The 21,232-nt window shown below is 46.4% G+C and overlaps 1 protein-coding gene across 1 annotated transcript; it reads right to left on the reverse strand.

Moving 5' to 3' along the window:
- Positions 1-839: 839 nt before the first annotated feature.
- LOC126525870 (uncharacterized) lies at positions 840-15,960 on the reverse strand. Its single transcript, XM_072284175.1, has 7 exons — positions 15,814-15,960; positions 14,840-15,002; positions 11,915-12,039; positions 10,060-10,204; positions 9,346-9,513; positions 2,360-2,518; positions 840-1,008 (listed from the first exon to the last, which is right to left on the reverse strand). The coding sequence occupies exons 1-7, from the start codon at positions 15,876-15,878 to the stop codon at positions 841-843; spliced, it is 993 nt and encodes a 330-aa protein (XP_072140276.1). The 5' UTR covers positions 15,879-15,960; the 3' UTR covers position 840.
- Between the last annotated feature and the right edge of the window lie 5,272 nt (positions 15,961-21,232).

Raw genomic sequence — 21,232 nt, forward strand, 5'->3', positions numbered from 1 at the left:
GATGATTTGAATGTGTATTCTAGCCTTCTTGACTTTCTGAAGGATTGTCGCCTTTACAGGCTTACGGCACTCCATGCACTTAGCATACGCTGTACAGTTTTCGGCACCGCAGCCGAGAATGCTCGTCCCCAAGCACCGTGTGATTCGCTTCACGACAAACTGATATAGCGCCCAACAATCGCAAAGTATAGAAGGAACCACAGCAGGGTGGGCATCGACTCCCTCAAAAGGCAAACGCTGAGCAAGCTATCCGTTAACACGTTACCGCGTGGGCAGCACACTTGAAAGCCGAGTCGCACGACTAAGCGTACATTGGGGACGAGCGAACTAAACGACCATTCACGAATATGTCGCGCTGAGCAACAGTGGGTTAGGAAAAGCGCCTCGTCACTGTCTATAGGGTGGCATACAGCACCTCATCGCTGTTTAGGCATACGTCGTTTGTGCCGAACGACTATACTAACGCCCCATGACGACATGGTCGCATGGCGTTCTTGAGGATGCGTCGTGGCGAGGTTATGTCAGTAAGAGCTTGCCGCATATCAATAACATTACTTCCTTATTATATGCTGTTGTTGCTTTTAGATGTTAACTACAATAACTGTTCTTGTACAGATGTTAACTACAATAACTGTTCTTGTACCTCCTTCTGCATACTAAGTACTTGTAATGTGACCCAACTTCTAATAATAAATTTTTGATTCTGATTCTGAACTATTGTCAGCCGTTTATGCATCCTCAACGTCGATGGCGAAGCAACAAAGTGGCGTATAGCGGTTCTCGGCTGCCCCCCCCCCCCCCCCCTTCTTATTTTTTTTTTTTTTTGCCGATGCGGGGGTTCTATATGGTGCTGCTATTCAAGACATCCACGACGGCCTGGAACATGGCGTACGGCTTCCACTGGTACGTTTCGCCCCTCACAGTGAAGTTGGCGCCCAGGCCGTCTTCGCCCAAGTCGTCGAAGACGACGCAGCGGTCGTCGGGGTACGCCTTCAGCATCTGCTCGACCTGCAAAAGAGTGGTGCCACCGAGGTTCGGGCGATTCTGTCTGACAACGCGGGCAAGGCAGTGGAAGTCCTACAAGAGGGCCCGTTGAATCGGGTACGTCGGTGGCTACCCATTGCAATAATTAAGGGCGCTAACAGAAGCCGCGGCTTTTGAGAGATCGCGATACTGACCGCGTCGGGAGAGTAAGAAGCGATTCAAGCAGTGACGTCACTAGCGAGGGAGGGTAGGGGGGAGCTTGTTGGACTGCCCCGGATGCAGCTGTTAGGGGGGTGCAGATGGGCAGTGAAAGAGGGGGGGGGGTTGAATTGGCAAATAATTACGCGTCAAAGAAGCGAAGAGGCGCACGGTCACGGCACGATAGCTGACTACAGCAAACAAAAAAAGATTGAAAATTTGTAGGGGTCACCCTTAGCAAAATTTCATGACTTAGGGTGCTTTAGAACGTTAAGGTAAATGAAATATACATAAGAAACGTCGCCCCTGTGAGGCACATACAATATTGTATTGCGGATACATCCGCGTACTGCTCGTTGTAACTGCTGTAGAAATACTTCCCCGCCGGTGCAGACGGTGCTAGAGGATAGCGGGAGATAAGGGTAAGTTTGTGCTTTAAGTTAACCTGCTTTATAACAACATTCGTTCTACCGAGAGTGTGCTAAACTTGACTTAAATATGTAACAATCCCTGACGCCATGGCGCGTTTAGTATGGGGAAGTACTAGGTGACGTTGCCACCCGTCTATATTCCATTATTCAGTGTAGCACACAACAACACAATGGACAGGCTACAACACGACAGCACGGGCTATGTGATGCAACAGTTGTGCACGAAGCACCAAATACCACCAATATATTACGTTTCATACTTAGCAGTCAACGCCGCGGAATGAAGATACGCAAGCGTAGTGCTCTCATAGAAGTCTTAACTCATCGGCGGCGCCTTACATGGAATAACTACTTCAGTTACAGCTGTAAACTGAAGACGTAAAATTATATTGAGCCCAAAACAATCTGCACCATCAGCGAGGAAGGTACTTTTGTCTTCTTGAAAGTTAGCTCACCTTCGATCCTCTCTGTGACAAAATGGCGCCACGCGTTTGCAACGGCGTGCTGCTTGTTTGTCGTCTGGTACGCCTACAGTCATCTAAACTGCGGTGTCATAGCGTAGTTTTTATGCTACACTAAGGCTATAAAGTATGGCTCCGTACAGGTGAGCGAAGCGACACTGTTATTACACCATAAAAAAAAAAGGCGACTTCCTACACTAGCTACACTCGTGTAAGCCAGTGTAAGTAAAAAAAAAATAGCCATATTTTGTAGAGTAGCACAAACACACAGTGTCGTACGCGTACCTTGTATTTGAGTGTCTCAGCCATGTCGTACGCGAAGAAGCTGAGAAGCTTCTGGCCGGGTGCCGGGTGGCGCCAGTAATGCGTATGCGTGACGTTGTCGTAGTGGTAGACCATGTTCTTCTTCTCCACCGGCAACTTGTTGCCGACGGGGGCGACGAACTGCGCAGGCGCGGGTAAATACGAAGGGAACAAGGTCACGCATCACGCTGTGCGTCCAGGCGTCTCCACGCGGATAGGTTTTCGAATCCTAACCCTGTTTTTAGGTAACGTTAATTTCAACTCCATATATACATAGAGGTACCTCTGGCGGCACAAGCTTTCTACAAAAAAAAAAAAAAACATATATAACTACTAGACGTAACTCTGGTGTTACGATCATTAAGCTGCGACTGAGGCAATGTTTAGTACTCAGATTTGTCTAATCTTCGCGCTGGTCTCTTTAAACGTTCTTGCGGCCTTCTTTATCACGCTTTAGCTTTTTTATACATTGCAAAGTAATTAATACCTGCGCTCGTTGCGAATAGTTGCACTTATATGACAACATTTTGTTGGAAACGATCAATTTGCAAAATGATGAACAGGTTTGAAGCTTCAAAAGACGATGTTTAGGGAAAAAAAAGAATCAGCGCGCCTTACATCATTCAAACGCTCGCTGTACCATCCGTACTTTCACGCAGCTCCCGCGCACACTAACGCTAGAGTTTCCCCTCGAAAATTTTCTATAGAATTCTATTGGCGTTAACGTCTACGGGAGTGGCAAGTGTACGGTGAGTCAGCACACGCGGGAACGATGAAAAGCCAGGGACTAAATCTTCGAGCTCGGGGTTGCAGACGTGGTTGCGATGTCCTTTAATATGCTTTACGTTTCAAAACTTCAACGTACTCACACTAAACACAGCAAGGAAGTCGGCCTCGGCGCACACGCGTAATCATTGATATTTACGGCGTTTATAACGCGACAGGTTACCGAAAGTTGCCAGTTCGGAAAAGTCACAAAGTCGCTCTGACAAGCCAGAATGCTGAGGCTCGCGGGTGAAACAACGGCCCCTCTCCTCTTCTCCCCAGACACAGCTAAATTCTGAACTCGCGGACTTAAAAGTCTATAGCAACACTCATAGATGGCCCTGCGATTACCCAGCGTTTCATTTTCAACGTTCTCTGACCGCATGGCAACACGGAATGTCGATCAAGGAAACAGGGTCACCGTGTTTCCAGAAACCCATTTTCCCATTTTCCGTGTACACGCACTATGCGGAAAACAACACCCTCGAGGATTGGATGTCGAAATACACACCTCTCGCGCCCTTGCTTTTGCTAGAAATTTCAAAAAAACGGGCGTACTCGTAAGCTAGAGCACCCGTAGTGCACCATTTCTGTAATTTCAGGTTGTTAGAAGGGTGTTTTGTGCGAAACATGCATCTCACAGAATTTAAGGGGGCACGCGGGTACTTCAACATTTCAAGCAAGTAAAAAAAATAATGTCTATATGCCAGCGGTTTACGCCAAGTCATTGTTCAAGCACGTCATACGGTCACAGTAGGCTACGGATGTCAACCTGCTACTCCGTGTACTTGGGGCCCCCGGCAGTGAAGTGAAAGGGAGGTTACTTTTTTATTTTATTTCTACCCTGACTTTCGCTTTTTAGCACTGGCTTTGTTAAAGTTGTTCCAGCTTGCTGCTGTTTTATAGAACAGCTACCGATCGTCAGCGACTCACAGCGTGCCAACCAATGACAGTTCTTGGGGCGCTAGTTCGCTCTGGTGCAGCGTCGGGGCCGGCGCAATATCAGGCGCAGCAAGCCTTGAGCTGTTACGCGCTGTATCGGTTGGAATAAACATTCGCACATGCATGTGGAGCAATCTTCTACAGATATCAGAACACAGTATCTATTGTGCAGGTGGGCCAGCTTGCTGACAAAGTGGAAAAAAAGAGCTCAACTGCTTTGTTCTATTCACCATGCTATCGTCCGCTAGCGTCGCTTAAGTTCTTTCACTTTGGTCACTGAGCACGTGTTGATGGGCGAGTTGGTCATACATGATTACAACGAAGGCGCCAAATAACACAACGGACGAAGGAAGGCAACACGGGACACCTACGCCTACGTAGTTGTCTCGTGTTGCCTTCCTTCGTCCGTTGTTTTATTTGGCGCCTTCGTTGTAATAATTAACTTTGGTGCGTATTTATAGAACAACTGAAGCACGCAAGAGCTTGGCGTCAGCCTCTCGGTGCGCCTAGAGGCGCCACTGCATTCTTAAGGTGTTGTATTATTCCTTGTAGTTGTGTTATCGGAGCGGATCAGAGCTAACAATATCGACTGGAAATCTGCAGGTCAAAAGTTGTAAACCAAGCTTTACAGCTTTTTTTTTTCTCTTGTCAGTTTATTCTTTTATAGGCGTCTCGGAAAGCACATGGTAATTACTTCGGCGGACGTCCGAAATATCAGGGTAGCGATAGAGTAAGATATTTCTCGGCAAAAATAAAACGCAGTGCACATTTCTCCAAAACACACGTTCAGGGAGAGGATGTAAATAAAAAAAAAGTAGCATCCTTTTAAATCCGCGAATGAGTTCCCCTTAATACACTTTTTTATGGGCGTATGGGGATGACTTATAGACTGAGAAAACACCCTTAAGGGTGCAATTTGGCCCAACGTGTACCTTTCGAAGCTCCGTTACTTTATATCATGCCTAACGATCTTCACTCCAACGCCCCGCGCTTCACACATCCCAGACTTGCATGTAACGGATTACACGCAATTAATTACTTGTAATAATGTGTCCCATTGTTTTGGTTATTTTGCGACTTAACGATTGCACTTCTTAAACGGTGACGCTCACTGTGTGTGTCAACTACTTTTTTTTTAGTAACGCGCTACGTGTCACTCGCTACTTTATTGCCGAAACAACCTGTAGGCGGTGCCGCAATTTGGCGAACCAGAATTCCGCCGGAACTACTGTAGTCGTTCCGAGATCGTGCCACCCGAGATCGTGCTACCCCAGATCGTACCACGCAGCGGCTAGTCCAGGAAGACAAAACTGGGAGCTGAATATTTGCTTCGTCATGTTAACGCTACACCGGACGTTGGATGACGACTCGAAGTGATACTGGTGTGTCTCGACAGCGACGACCCGTACATTAATGTCAGGATATTAGCTACACGGAGGAATTTTACGCGTCTTGCCTACTGAGCCAATCGGGAGCGGCTTCTTCCAGTTCCAAGAGCAACGAAGCGCTGCACTTTACAGAGGACCCGGATGCTGACTAACGGCAATATCTCGTGCGCGATATGTCCGTATACGTTCCAACACCGCCCTAGAGTTCTATAGGCGCCCACATCGAGAGAGTTCTCATTGTTGCTGCTGATGTCTTCCAAGACAAGCATACGGGGGAACAAACGTAACCGATGAAAATTTTTGAGAAGCAATTGTTGGTAAAGATAAGCAATCTATGCAGGACTGCAGAGGACGCACCGAACGTACCAGGCCAGTTCTTTCTCTTTACGGTATCTGAGCAGTGTTATTAAAAGTGCGAAGGGAAGTAACGCAGTAGTAATCGGTCACTTTCGAATAATTATGCAATTTCCTTCGCGGGGCAATAATTGGTAACTGTTATCAATCTCATTTTTGAGGAAGTAATTTTTATTGTAATCCGTTGTTTTTCTCTGCAACGTGTAGAAGTCAGACTCATTCCATTATTCAGTATTCCTTTGCCGCGAGAAAGTTCAAGTGCCCGTAAGGCAGCTCCGGCAGTTACGGTGCCGCGGCCATGCACCTTCCTCTTCCCCACATCTAATTTGTGTTTTCTTGTCCCCCATTCTTTTCCTCTTATACTGAAATGTAGAAATAGTAAGAGATCGTGGTTCGTTGATAACTATGTTCGTTACCCGCCGTGGTTGCTCAGTGGCTATGGTGTTGGGCTGCTGAGCACGAGGTCGTGGGATCGAATCCCGGCCACGGCGGCCGCATTTCGATGGGGGCGAAATGCGAAAACACCCGTGTACTTAGATTTAGGTGCACGTTAAAGAACCCCAGGTGGTCGAAATTTCCGGAGTCCTCCACTACGGCGTGCCTCATAATCAGAAAGTGGTTTTGGCACGTAAAACCCCATAATGTAACTATGTTCGTTGCGCCCGGCACAGCTAAAGACAAGGTCACTTACATGTATACAAACATATGGTGGCATATGTATATGTATTTGTATACATATGTATACATATGTATACATATGTAAACATATGTATACAAACAACTGGTGGCAGCAGTTGCGAGCGTTCCTGGCATTCCTGCTAATAAGCATCTGCTATTCCCTACACAGATATCACAAGGAGCGCGGATCCGGCGACACCGCGTCCTGCGGTTTACTTCTGCGCATGGTCCAGAGGACTCGGGCCTGATCACCGACCTGAAGTTTGCTTCTGCGCATGGCCCAGCGGACTCAGGTCTGATCGCCAACCTCTGCGCAGTGAGGCACCGTCACTTCCGTCAGCGGCAGCACCGTCTACTTCTGAGCCTATATATCCGCAACACGCCCAGGTCATCGACACTGGTGGCAGCAGTTGCGAGCGTGCACGAGGGAGCCTCGGGCATTCATGGTAATAAGCGTCTGCTATTCCCTACACAGGTGGGCTCTGGTTCTCATTTTTTCCTAACTCTTGCATATCGCAACTGCTGCCACTATTACAGTTTTTGTCTCTGTGCTTTGTACCCATCATGCCCTCAAATGCTGAACTCGCGAAGCGTCTTGATGCGCTAGAAAGTGTTCTGCAGGGAAAACTGGCTACGGTGGCTCAACAAGTTCTGGCGAGCGTTAAATCGAAGATGGCCACTGAACCAGAAACGTTTGATGGTAACTTCAAGAAAGACTTGGAGGAATTGCAGGGAAGCCTGGCTTACTTAAATGAAACTGTTGAGGTACTGAAGTCCGAGAACGAGAAACTGAAGATTACAAACGTGGCACTTACAACTAGAAACGCAGCCTTGGAACAGAAAGTAAGTGAGCTAGAGCAATACTCACGCAAAAATAATGTTGAACTAAAGGGGGTACCCTGCACTCAAGGCGAAGACTGTGTGGCGATTCTTCAGGCTGTTGGAAGCAAAATTGACTGCCCGGTATCGAGGGACGACATCGAAATTGCCCATCGAGTGCCATCTGTCTCAAGCACGAAAAATTTAATCGCAAGGTTCACCTCGAGGGCAAAGAAAGCAGAATTCGTAAGCAAGGCGCGTAAGGCGCGTCTACAGACTCGAGACATAGGCTTTCATGGAACTGAGTCTAAGCCGATTTACGTCAACGACCATCTGACACAGGAAAACAAAAAGATATTTTCGAAAGCTCTATCTTTGAAAAAAGAAAATCACTGGCCGTTCCTATGGACTGACGACTGCCTAATCAAGGCAAGGAAGAACACTGACAGCAGGGTTTTTCGAATTCGAAACGAGGCAGATCTCGCGATTTTCACTAACCATGCGTAATAGCACTTCGCTTCTTCCAACATGGCTTACACGTTGAATCAAACGAACTGGCATCGTTGTTGTCAAATCCCAGCTGCTCAGCTATTCATTTCAATGCAAGAAGTCTGAAAAAACACTATGATGAGTTTCACCTGCTGTTATCATCGATCAATATTTCGTTTTCACTGGTTTATGTAACAGAGACATGGTTAAGCGATAGCGATAAGAATTTGTTTTCATTTCCATCATACACTCCGGAATATTGTCATCGCGTGTCATCCAACCACGGCGGTCCCGCAATCTTTATTTCACAAGATTTAGAGTATAAACGCCGGATAGATTTAAATCTTAGTATGCCCGATTGCGAAGCAGTATGGATTGAAATCAATAATTCATGTTTCAATACCGGTGAAAAAAGCACTATATTTGGCTGCATCTACCGATCACCGAGCTCTAGTATAAACATGTTTTGCTGCGCTCTAGATGAAATCTTGCACACTGTTTCGAATGAAAACAAGAACATGGTTATCATGGGAGACATAAACATCAATCTTCTGGATGAGAACTGCGCTTACAGCAGAGAATACATTAGCATCTGTCATGGATACGGTATCGAGTCGTTGTTATAACAGTCTATAACGAGTTACGAGTCTATAACGAGTTGTTACGAGTCTATAACATTATAGTACGGGTGTTATACTAGCGTTCCTTCAGGACACGGTATATACTAGCCCTGGCACGTAAGTGGATCTTTGACGTGTTCTTGGTGGTTTATCGCAGTTCATTAATAAAGGAAATTATTGAAAGCGCGAGCAGAGGCCATCCCGTAGTGCCCTTTGGTTCTTGTCCCCTGTATTCTGTATAGCGGTGCTGCACGCCAAGTGGATCTCGGCTGTGTGGAACAACAGGTGCAAACGTGCTTGCTCTGTAATTGTGTCACGTGTGCAATATTTCGTCGCTGTGTATTTTAAATCTCTCTCATAATAGAGAGGTTTAGCTTGTCCGGTATTCCGGTAAAACGCAGGCGGACGGGGCGAAGGCGTAAACGTGAGCGGCCTGCATGGTGCAGCCACCTGGTGGCGCCGTGCTCAAACAGACAGAAACGGCTAATATTGCATTAACCGAGCGTATTCTTCTTCGCTGCTGGTATAAATTTTCGGTATATGCGTAATCTTGTTGTTGCCAAAAATTTACACCCGCAACAAAGTAAGATACACTTGGTTACTGCAATATTAGCTGTTTCTGTCTGCACTGCGCCACCAGGTGGCTGCACCATGCAGTCCGCTCACGTTCACGCCTCCGCCCCAACGCCCCGCCCCTTCCGCCTGCATTTTACCGGAATACCGGACAAGCTAAAGAACCTCTCTATTATTAGACATAATTAGAATACACAGCGACGAAATATTGCACTCGTGACAATCACAAAGCCAGCGCGTTTGCACCTGTTGTTCCACAGTCGAGATCCACTTGGCATGCAGCACCGCCTGCTTTTTACCGGAATACCGGACAAGCTAAACCTCTCTAATGCTGCCATACCCGCCTCCGGCTGTAGCGTTGCACGTCTTCGTCGGAGCGGACTTCGTGAATGAAGTCGATGCCGTCGACGCTGGTGTACGCGTAGTTGATCGAGGTGGTGACCGAGAAGCAGAGCCTCGACCTGTTGAGCACGTTCTTCCAGTGCGGGAATTCGCCCAGGGTGTCCAGCTGCATGCATCGCGCGCATCAAGCAGTCACGAGCATTTATAGTCGCGGTGAAGTCACCACTGGCGTCACCCCGGCGGTTCAAGTTCAGTTTATTTGGTATGATTACAACGCGGGTATGCCCGGGCGAAAAGGGGAAATATATTTGAAACTTGAGGACCACCGTGTTGGGTATGGGTGTTGAGTATGGGAAAAGTATGGGTCAGTGCCTCCGGCATTGACCCATACTTTTCGTCGAGTAAAACCATACTCCCGGTTTGAGCTTTAGGCACGTACACTTTGAACGAGGGCATCTGGGTTACATTACACCCCTTTTGCTCTTGGTTACTCATTATTACTGCTCCGTACATAACTATACACTAACTTTGTGCGTCTTTTTTTTTGTTCCAAGCTGTGTTCTGACCACTTTTTCGCTCTCCTCAAACCGTCTAATCTGACGAGACGAAAGCGGCCAGATACCCTTATCTCACGAACCACATATACATCTTAAGCTGTTAAAGGAGACCTTGTCTTCAATAAAAGACAGTGACGTCATCCAGGACGACTCACCATGCCTCGTGTATCCGGGCCGGGTGGCATTATCGGGTTGGGCGGCGACGCAAACCGGAAGGGAGCGGTGTTATACACCCTGTTCATCAGCAAGTTGGGCTCGTCCGTGCTGTTGGCCGTGCTGATCCCTACGATGTCCGCTTCACTGCGTGGCGAGTAGGGCGAGATAAAGCGCGTCCTGCTTCAGCAGGACCGTCGGTAACCGTTTGGATTGGCTGCACACATCGTCCGTGCTGGCACTTTTGTGGATAGATTTCTTAAGCTTAACACGCTTAAACAAGCACTGAACAAGATCAGAAGTTTGCACGAAGATACAGGAACCGAAGTGGTTAAAAAGGGCCGAACAAGGTATGTCACCGGAGCAAAAAGTCTTCTCTAGGCGTTTTGCTTCGAGAAGGAGACTTGCCTTCGTCAGGGCAGTGCAGTTGTTGCCCTGACGAACACAAAGAGTCCTGAAAACGTTGGCTCAAGCAACAGTCCTTTATAGGCAGCTCTTAATGAGTTAGACGAATACCGACGAGAAGTTTTCTACTTTTCTATTTCTTCCGTCAAATGGCAGTCAAACCCTCTAAACACTAAAAATAAACACTGGCAAATAGCGCCGTTGAAAATCTATTACGACAGACGTTTCTACGAAACCGAGGTTGAATTCACAGAGCTTTTCGTTCGTAAGTGTCCTTTCCCAATGACTGGCCGCCTTCGGTAACAACACATTCAGCTGGCATCACGCAGGATTGGTTGACAGTGTCTCTTGCGCACAATTATATCGTGAAAGAATACGGGCCCGGAGCCCGCCTTCAATAGAAGGCTCAAACACCGGAATGTTTTGTAAAAGAAAATGTTAGCCAATCGTACGGCTATAGCCAATGACGTAGAGCGCTCACGAACACGAAGCTTGGTGATTTCGGACCCACTTTTGATTGCGGTACCTCAGAGACTGACCCATCTACACGACGTCAGGATACCCTATAATTATATCACCATTTCTGCTATCGGAGAGTGCGGTTATACCACGAGAGGAAAGTCGGAAGAAACGGGCAATACACTCCAGCTTAGTTTTTTTTTTTTCATGAACATCATCATCATGCCTGACCTTAGTGCTACGCAACGTGATCAAACTTTGCTTTGTGTCAAGACGTCACGATAATGTCGATGATACCATATTCAGCGTTTAGGGACACACTTTAGTATCAAATATAACGAGTGTTTTCAAATCGTCGTGCTCGCTGAGTATCAATCTTTTACGCACGAGAAACACGACACAGAGTCTTCAAGACGAGTACAGGTCGGGCAGGCGACTAGATTCACTATAAACAATGCGCCAATGAACGAAGACACCATAAGTTGTTGAAATCCACACTCGAGTGACGGTTCCTTCTAAGCAACAGACACAGCTCTCGAAGGCTATGCTGTTGCAGAATCTAATTTCGGTGTGACTTAATCGCGGTATGACCTCCGAGATTGGGTGGAGCTCGCGGCACGCTGGAAACGTCTCGGAGGTGGCATAATGGGACTTCCGCCATTGCAACAACCGCCACGCATAAAGTTGACGCCTGGTGCCCGCGTCGTCTGCATAGGCGCTGTTTAAAGGCGACCGACAAGGAAACTACGCAATCATCAGCCCCGAGGCTTTGCCAAGATTGCTTCAGTGTGGTATGTAATATTTATCTAAATTTAGCTAAAGTCAGATTTAGTCTCAGTTGGTCCTTACAACACACCAAAAAGGAACTTCCGTGCAAGTCGTCATCGTCATCACTTAGCGACTCTTTGCTCATAGTAGAGGTTTCTGGCCGCAACATGGCGAAATTGTGCAAAAAAAGAAAAGAAGAAAAGGTTACAAAAACCATCGACGCACTTCAAAATGTGTTTGACCATGGCCTCGGGAATAACGGTTTCGCCGAAAGGAAATATCGCCGCGGTGTGTATCAATGCCCAGCTAGGATCCAGGATCGGAGTGCCGTGCGTATTGCCCCTGAAGATCTGTGATTGGAAAATGAGGATTACATTGGTCATCGTATTCGACATGCCTACAAACACACCAACAAACAAACAAAAAAGATAACTATGTATACCTTTAAGAAATGTAAAATTTTTGAAAGAATCAACCATCAGCCAGTACAATATTAATCTTTGCGCTGGATTGGCTCGAAGAGGCGGTCATTACTTGCGCGAAAAATTGTTACTGCTCTGTTTGAAAGCACATACACAAGTGAAAGACGCAAAAACAATAGAGGTAGGCTGGCAACCATGGCCACCGGAAGGAACTACCTGAGGAACGAAACAGCCACCGAAAGTACACAATCACTAAATGCGTTGTTAGGTGGTGGTCGTATTAATACCCTCGTGGTGGCGCCCTCTGGATAGACAGATGCCGGTCTCGAATGCTGTGCTTTTGCTGGTTGAATGCGGCGGAAGCGATTTGGGTATCCGGAAACACGTCATAGACGTCGGAGCTTGTACATGACTTATAGTGCAAGCAACATTTAAGAAAATATGTTTCTCTCTCAAAAAGAAAAAAGAAAGAAAGCTTCCGATGAAACTTTCTGAAAAAAAAAAAATAACTGTGTCCCTCTATCAAACACACTGTGATCGCCTTTTTTTCCTACGTGGAGCACCGCAATATCCAATTTAGGGCCGAGCATACAGGTAAATTAGATATTGTCAATTTCAGAGCGGTTTTTTTTTCCTCGCACTCAGGAAACTTCAGTTTGCAGAGCATGCGAAGCCACTTTAATTTGCTAAATTGGATTTCGAGCGATCACACGCAGAGGTTATAAGACATAGGCAATAAGAAATTTAAAAAAAATACTCAATATCCTTCGTGCTGGAGTTCTTTTTGCCTACTACAAACAGAAAACGTAACACCATGCCCTTCAAGATGAATTTGTTTCAAAGCCCAATCATCCTAGAAGGCACTGGAACACTTTTGTGGTCATCCGGATTAAAACGACTTTTTAAGAAATTTATGTGACATTAAGTTATGCTCTGGAAGGGCCTTCGTCCTGCAGTGGACATAAAAAATGGGCGGATGATGAAGTTCTGCCCTCTAGTGTAAAATGGTGCTCATGCAGTCGAAAACATTTTCCAGGTAAAATATCGTGTATATGCCACTCTTCAAATACTGTTAAAGCAACGTTTCTTAGTTTAATGAAAACAGGTGATGGCCATGTTGACCCTATAACATGTTTGCATGAATGACCCATAGACAGAAAAGAAGCGAAGAAAAAAAAATACAGGAAGAAGGAATTAAGACAGAAACTTCACTAGATTTTCTAAATAAGGATATACATTGTGTCATTTGCTTATCTCCATGCAGCCGCCATACAGGTGTAATTATCAATCTTACCAAATTTGATCCGAGCAGTATAAACCCTTATCAGCCTTTACTGGTGGTTATCAATCTTATTGTACTAGATCCGACTCTTATCAACCGTGATCGACCGTTATTGGAATAGATCCAATCGTTATCAACATTTATCGGTCGTCATTACCTTATCTCAATCTATTTGATCATTATCAACTTTTATGTGCCCTTATCAACTTTATCGGGCATGATCCGATCCTCATGAACTCTTATCAACTTTATCGAAATCTACCCAACTCTTATTGGTCATCATCAATCTTATCGCAATCTATCCGATTATTATCAACCCCTATCTGTCCTTATCAACCTTATCGGACATGATCATATCCTTAACATTTATCGGTCCTTACCAACCTTATCAGACTTGATCCGACCCTTATCGGTCCTTATCGATCTTGTCAAAATTGCTCCAATCATTTTAAGCCGCTATCGTTCTTTAGCACCTTATCCATCCGCGTCGAGCCGTTATCAACCGTGCCAAGACCTATATGACGCCTCGTCACTCCTTATCAACTCATGGACTGCTTATCTGTCTGTGCTGCGCGACGCAAAACGCATGCTGACTGACCGAATTGCCACCGATGAGAGATCGGTGCAATTCGGTCTGCGAAGGAGCGCTCCAACAGAAGGTGTATCCCTCGACCACCGAAACGCATCGTGTTTGGCATTAAATTTCGCTAAATCAGAAACATTGCCAATGTATAGAATGTTCCAAGCCGGCACTACGTGTGGTCCTAGAGATGGCTTTTATTCCAACATAACCAAACCTTTCGACAAAGCCTTCATAGAAACAGTTCTCCTTTGACATTTGTGTTCATTCATATGGCCCAGATATATTCACCCTCTTAGAGCATGGGTGTTTGGAGTAGTGGGCAGGACACTCGGCTTCTCAGTGTGGGGTCGTAGGCTCAAAACTCCCCATCGCGAACGTTTTTTTTCTTGCGAATTTATTCTGTTCTGGTTTAAATGCGCAAACATTTCTATGCTTATTTAACGAAAAAAACCCGTCTGTCTCTCACGTATCACACGAATCGCTATATGTAATGCATTGCATCATCGCCGTAAAGAAAAAAAAAATAATCTATTAATGCTTATCTCTACGCCAGCCTGCGCAGAGATGAGCAAATGGCACGATGCTTACGCACACTTAAACAACTCTAGCGAAGTTTCTTATACAATAATTTCTTTGTAGCAGTTACTCTTATGTGACACAGCGATCAAAGCGTTCCCTCATTGGGTAGGCATAAATGTGCGGCACGTAAGCAGTTATCGTTAAAATCTGTGCAGTGGCAAAAAGAAAAGAAGAAAAGTGAAAATAAAAATAGCGTTTACGAGAGAAAAGCTTTGTGCATTGGACTCCAGAAGCTAGGGAGCTAGAGAGCTAGGGAGAAGCTAGGGAGCTAGGGGTGTACGCACATCGCTGAAATTGAAGGAGCGACCCAGAGGCCTGGTGTCGCGTATGATGCTGTTGATGATGGCGAACCCCTGGAAGTGGGACATGTTCAGCTTGTCGCTGAAATTGCTCCGCAGCGCGTCGTGCAGGGCTTTTTGCACGACCGACGCGTGGAAGAGACCGGACCTAGAAGAAGGAGCAAAGGGGATTTGCAGAGCGTGTTTTGGAAGCACCGCTATACACTCAGCTAAGTCGGCTGTTCGAGCGATCAACCCCAAGGAAGGTATGATACATTGTATACAAAGTGGTTGACGCCTTTGAATAGTCGACACAGCTGATTTTACTAGTGCTTCACTCTCATATATATATATATATATATATACTTCATGAGGCTTCCTAAGGTCGTGAGTGACAAAAATACGCACGCACGCACGCGCACACACCCACACAAACACACACACACACACACGCACACACACACAGCTCAGTTGTCAAGAGCGTTGCATGCCTAATGCGATGACCTCTATTCGGGACAGAACAGCGGCAATTAGATTTTTCGTCTAATTTCACTCGCCTTTATCATTTCTATATATGAATTAATCAACAAGTAATTAACTCTATGCTCTCCTTGGTTTCATTGTCAGTTGGCTTCACATATTTGCGATTACGAAGCTGAAGGCCCTTCAGTTCGCATTTCATGAACATTTGACCCTAAAAAAAGATTTCATTATTTTGTGGCAAGCCACGTTCATGACAAAGTGAACCATAATTTTTTGGGTATTTGCACAGCACCTCTTGGGAAATTCACGTGGTCGGTAACGCGAGATTTTTTTTTTCATCTAAAGAGAATATTGTAAGGACCCCTATGGCTAAGACCAAGGCCTTCGAAATTCGGCGGAGCACGCGCGGTGCGACTTTTTCGCGCAGTGGATCACGGAGGCCACGTTAAGACAATGTTAAGATTTAACAGGCTGCCACACGCAGGCACTTTACTCACATGAGCCTCATGTAGGCGGAACCCCAAACGCCCAAATACCAGCGGGTTCCTGGGTGTCGTGACATGGCGATCTTCACTCGATTGTCGAGCGATCGATAGGCGTACTCTCTCCATTCCGCGTTGCTGTCGTCGTAGTACAAATTCACGAGTCCCACTGCAAGCACATATTTTTTTCGGCACGTAAGTACAGTTCTCGTAAGAGCAAACAAGAAAGCGAATAACTTTTTTACTTGACGATCGCTCAGCTCCCACAAACCTCGCTGATAACCCGTACAACTTCACGACCGGCTGAAAGCTCCTCAGTTTTTCGGCTCCTCCTCCTCTCAAGCCATGCGCGCGCGGCCTGTTCCTAGGGGATGTGAGGGCGCTGCGATCGAGCTTTTGCGTAAAGCCCCTTAAACTTAGTAAAGTAGTGGCACTCTCCTCCTCCGCCTTCACTCCTCGTTTGTTCTCTCTTTCACTCTCCCTTCTCGACAGTAGCGCCACCTACACCGCTGAGCGTAGCAACGGCGCCAACATGCGCTGCTCGCCACTTCGTAGACGCCTCTCGAGCAAAAATGGCGCTGAAGCACGGCACGAGGGCCCACGTGATGCTATTAGGCCAATAGCGACGCGGCGTCGGCCTCGGCCAGAGCGCGCGAGGAAACGGCGGCATTCTTCAAAGCGTGGCGGTATTTTACGAAGTTTAAGGGGATTTAGCTTTGCACAAAGTGAACGGGGCCGGTTGTTCTATTGACATGTGCACGCTGGCCGCGGCCGCTTGTGCTGCGGCTCCTTGTGCTGCGTCTTGTGAATTGGTAGCCAATGTTATTTTTTTCACGCTGTGTATGCCTCGCCATTGTTTCGCGTGGGCGTGGCCGGCAGTCGATACCTTTTGCGTCCGGTCGAAGTTCTGCGCTCACGGAGAAACTTGAGTACCTGCGACGTGCGGGCCACCGAGTGTTATCGCGCGCCTGCTTTTTGGTGTGTAGGCCTATACTTCGCCTCCTGAAGTGAACGTCACTCATGGTGCCATGTTTTGCGTTCCGTTACAGAAATTCCCGACAACATGCCCACCTGTTTTGTGCACGTTTGCCACAGCAACGACAGGAAAGCTCGTACAAACGGCACATAATTCCGCATTGTTACCTTAGAAGTGACAAGGAGGCATTTTCTGCACGAATAAAAGCCTTTTGGAGAAATGGTGCAAATATTTTTTTACGTGAAGTTCCAGGCAGATGATGTAGCCTAGTCATGTCACAAGCGGGCAGGTCGTCGAACGTGAGTGCGGCGCACGGGCATACCTGAACAATGGTACAGATCCTTGTTTGCTTCCGAACGGTCCATTCTACTTTTGATCCCATCGAGAAAGTCGAAGGTCGTCAATTTAAAGGGAACTCATACATAAGCAAGTAGTAGAATAACGTTGTGGCATGTCCGGAAAATCCCTTAAGAGTCCCACCTTCCTTCGCACGGACGCCTTGAGTTAAAAAAAGTTAAACAAACAAAAAATAATCTGACCTAACGAGTATGGAGCTTCGGCTTCCCTGAAATTCGAGGCCGACGAAATGAAGATTTTAAGCGCAGCTCTTAGTCGCCCATTTCTCAGGCGAGCGTCGGCGTCGTATCTCGTAACCGAGCGAACGAGCACAGCGAAAGAGCGAACGCGGAGCGCAGCGTGCGATGAAAGAAGGCGACAGCGAAGAGAACGCCAGGAGGAAAGCGAAGGAGGAGGGTATGGCGAAAGCGTGAGAAGAAAAGCATAGCGCCGCGCAACACGGGCTCTACGGTGACGATGGCTACGAGATGGCGCCAGAGTAGCCCGCGTCGTCTGTACACGTATGAAGCGACCAATATCATATATGGAAACAAATAAGCGCTGCGTGAGCGGAGGCCTGTCTGCGGCGGCTGCTGTGAATCGCGCCCACGCGTTACCCACGCGCTGCCTAGCTCTCGCGATGTCCCGATTAGCGATCGAAGCAGTCGCGCCACGCTTCGCTCCGCTTGCAACGTGCCGCACGCGACAGATTGTCCGCGTCAGCCAAAAGATTGCGAAATGAAAACACGTAGAGAGCTGCGTTAAAGTTTCGCATTAGGGAGTATCGTAATCACCGGTGGATTTTTTTTTTCATTTTGTTACACGCATGCACATTTCAGACGAATGAAATCAAGATGAATGAACGCGCATTTAAGCGCAGCGGGAGGGTGAAAGGGCCAAACTTTAATGATATGCATACTTGGGGAAAGGCACTCACTGTTTTGTGCGCGTGACGAGTGCTTCCTTTTAATAAAGGTGACGTATTTTTTATTCCTAATACTTCTTAACTTGTAGGCGAATGGTGAAAGTGGGATGCTGCGTTATTTTTCAACGTGAACTTCGGAATACCTTTGAAGCAAGAGCTATAGCTACTAGCCATGCAGATGGTGCAAGAAGGGTATCTACGTGACGGTTAAAAGATTTGAACCCCATTCGGATCGCGGGGTGAACTTTCACATCATTTTACGACTGGTGAGTACGTAAATGATATCTGGCATATTTACCAGGCTTCAAATTTCGACAATAAAAAAACAAGCAGACCTCGAGTTGGATATAGCTAGCTGTCCACTGAACAGGGCAACATGTTCGGCGCGACTTGGCATTCCTCTTTTCAGCTCTATGTCGCGTTCTGAACAAAAATTAACCGTTTTAAACAGTGCATGTAAGCTGTCAAAATGCTGCATTCGTCCAGGTGATTTGTAAACGAAAGTACATAAAAAATATGCAAGTCTGGTGCTCTCGAACTAAATGCATTGAAGCCGCTCTGGCCATGCATATGTGCGTATCCTGGTGCGTATCGTGTTACGCGGAAATCAGTAGTAGCTGTGGGTGACTACGCGACTAGAAGGAGCAGTTTCAACTGCCTTATGCCACGGCAATATAAGGTGCGTATCCGCTGCACCCGGTTTATGCGCTGATCGTCGAAGGTTCCTCCCGGAAACGGCTTTCATTTTGAGATACAAAACGCCATCGACGAATCGTGCCGTGAATGAGTGCCAGCGCTGCAATACTAGCACTACTGACATCCACTGAGCTTGGCGTGAACCATGGCACATGCGGCCAGAAAATTGTATGGCCTTCGAGATCGGGTTGTGTTGCTTGGAGGGAGCCGTCGCAGGGGGCGTAGATTTGTACGCTATAGCTAGTATTGTAAAATTAATTGAACGTTTCAGAAAACACGAACCGCAGAAACATCGGCTTGATAAACAAAACATCACCTTCGTACGGCTAGAGCCGCACTTGTCGTCCGCCTCCCACCAATGCCGGCGTATAATCGTTATCGCGACCAGCCATCACTGTTGCCAGCATGTTTATTTAGCACGACTACATCCTCAATGCAGATTGCGAGAAATTCTGATAAAAAACAACTGTCCTGCGGGCTTTTGAGCGTTACGTATGATTGAGCACTCGACAACGAAGCCTACTGTTACGATAAAGAAAAGGTACCAAAAGAATTGGCTGTGAGCGCCTTTAAAATAGGAAAAATAAAGGGGCAAAGACGCTTCGCGACTTGGTCACCTTTGAGCTTCTTCCTTTCGAACACCACCGGTTCGTTGGGGTTATTCTCGGTGCTGTACGTGAAGAACCGGATGTAGACGTAGTCGGTGCACGTGTAATTCTTGTTCCACAGCACCTGACGCAGCGCCTCGAACACGCAGATGAGTGTGTAGTTGCCTGGCATCGCGGGAGTGGAACGACCGAAAGACGGCGCTTTAAACGACACTAAAGCGAAACACTACATACACATTGGTTTACAATGCTGATATACCGTCTCTTTAGAACGAGACTTATTTTTTATTTTAATTTTGCGGTAATAGGTTGATTAAGAGAACAGTAAAAGAACGTAAAAGTTTGATTTCTTGGAATTTAACGTCAGAGACTGACGTCAAGGATATCGCAGCATCTTTTTTTTTTATAATCATTACTTGAGAATTTGCAGTTCAGTAAGGGTTCTTGACAATTGTTAAGCTACATGTCTTTGGCTCTACGCGAATACAGTGCTGACGCGATCTTCACCGTCAATATCTATGACGTCACAGTGAGATGGAGCTAAAACTCGAAACTGGTGACGGCACTTGTTTATTGTTTTGCAGTTATTTCTGAATTACGAAGGCTTCTCTCACAATAAGATCGGCATTTTCGGTATTGCAAAAAGGTTAATTAATGACATATCTCGAGTAACGTTCTTGTCTTTATTTTGTTTAATGTCCTTTCAATGCGTTCGGATAGAAGAGACACGACACAAGCATTGAGCTCTTGCGTGTAGCTTTCGTGTGCGTTTCGAAGAGATAAGAATGGTGTATCAAGAAGTGTTTTAACAGTTTTAACTGCCCAGGAGAATTGGTGCGACCTGGAAGATCCTTTATGCCAGGACGTGCGTACAGCGCTTAAAATGTTAAAAAAAAAGCGAGAAAATGTTTGCGTTTACCGCGGCACTGTTCATGTTCAAATTTCGCAGGAATATCGCAATCTGGTGTGGAACATTACTCGGCTACTGCCGAATGAACTGTCGAGTAAAGTGCCGCTATACTTACTCCGGAAAATCATTATTGAGCTTACGTTGACTCGATTTATACTTCTTGTAGACGGCTACATAGCTTTTTGGATACATGTAATCGAATGTTAAGCTATACGGTTTAGCAAGGGAAGCCAGTTAGCTTGTCCAAGAATCACCAGCTTCTTTTTGTTGTTGTTCTGCGGACCATTTATCACAAAATGACTTCACGTTCAAGAGGCGCACATAAGAGGATAACGAACAAACCGGCACTGAATGATCATGCACGCAATGACCTCAGCTTGGGTCATACTCCCAAGACCGTGACATTTCTGCGCCACTGCCTCTTTGTCAGTACGACTTTCTGATAAAGGTATACGACGAAGGAAATGGAAGGTGCAGGCGGGGCCTTGAAATGTAACTTACGAACTTTCGGCGCTGAAGCTTGAAGGAAAAAAAGAGATAAGAAGCATGACGTTAGTCTAATGAACTAGTGTTAGCAAGCTCATTTGTTAGCCAAGCTATGGCTAAGACCACAGGTTGGCAAAAAATGCACGGAATTAACTCAGACCGCGCTCCGTGACTCAGGCTCATTCAAAAAATATATATTTCTTGCTTAGCCCTACCCTTCACCGCTCCACTTCACTCGGATTCAGACTCCCGAAAATTCTACAGCATCGGCTTCTGACCAATTGCAACAAAATTTTCGGTCGCGTGGAAAGCCTAGCTTCCGACAGTGCATACATATAGCAGTCTCCATGCAAAATGTTAACTTCGTAGCGCTTAAACGTACGACGACACAGAAGGGAAACGATATACCTAAGCACCGTCTGTTACAGCCATGGATTGACAGAGATCTTTGTAACCGAATTAGAGAACTAGATAAACTATACCACAACTTCATTAAA

The sequence above is a fragment of the Dermacentor andersoni genome, chromosome 8, assembly GCF_023375885.2.
Source record: "Dermacentor andersoni chromosome 8, qqDerAnde1_hic_scaffold, whole genome shotgun sequence".
Lineage (NCBI taxonomy): Eukaryota > Metazoa > Arthropoda > Arachnida > Ixodida > Ixodidae > Dermacentor > Dermacentor andersoni.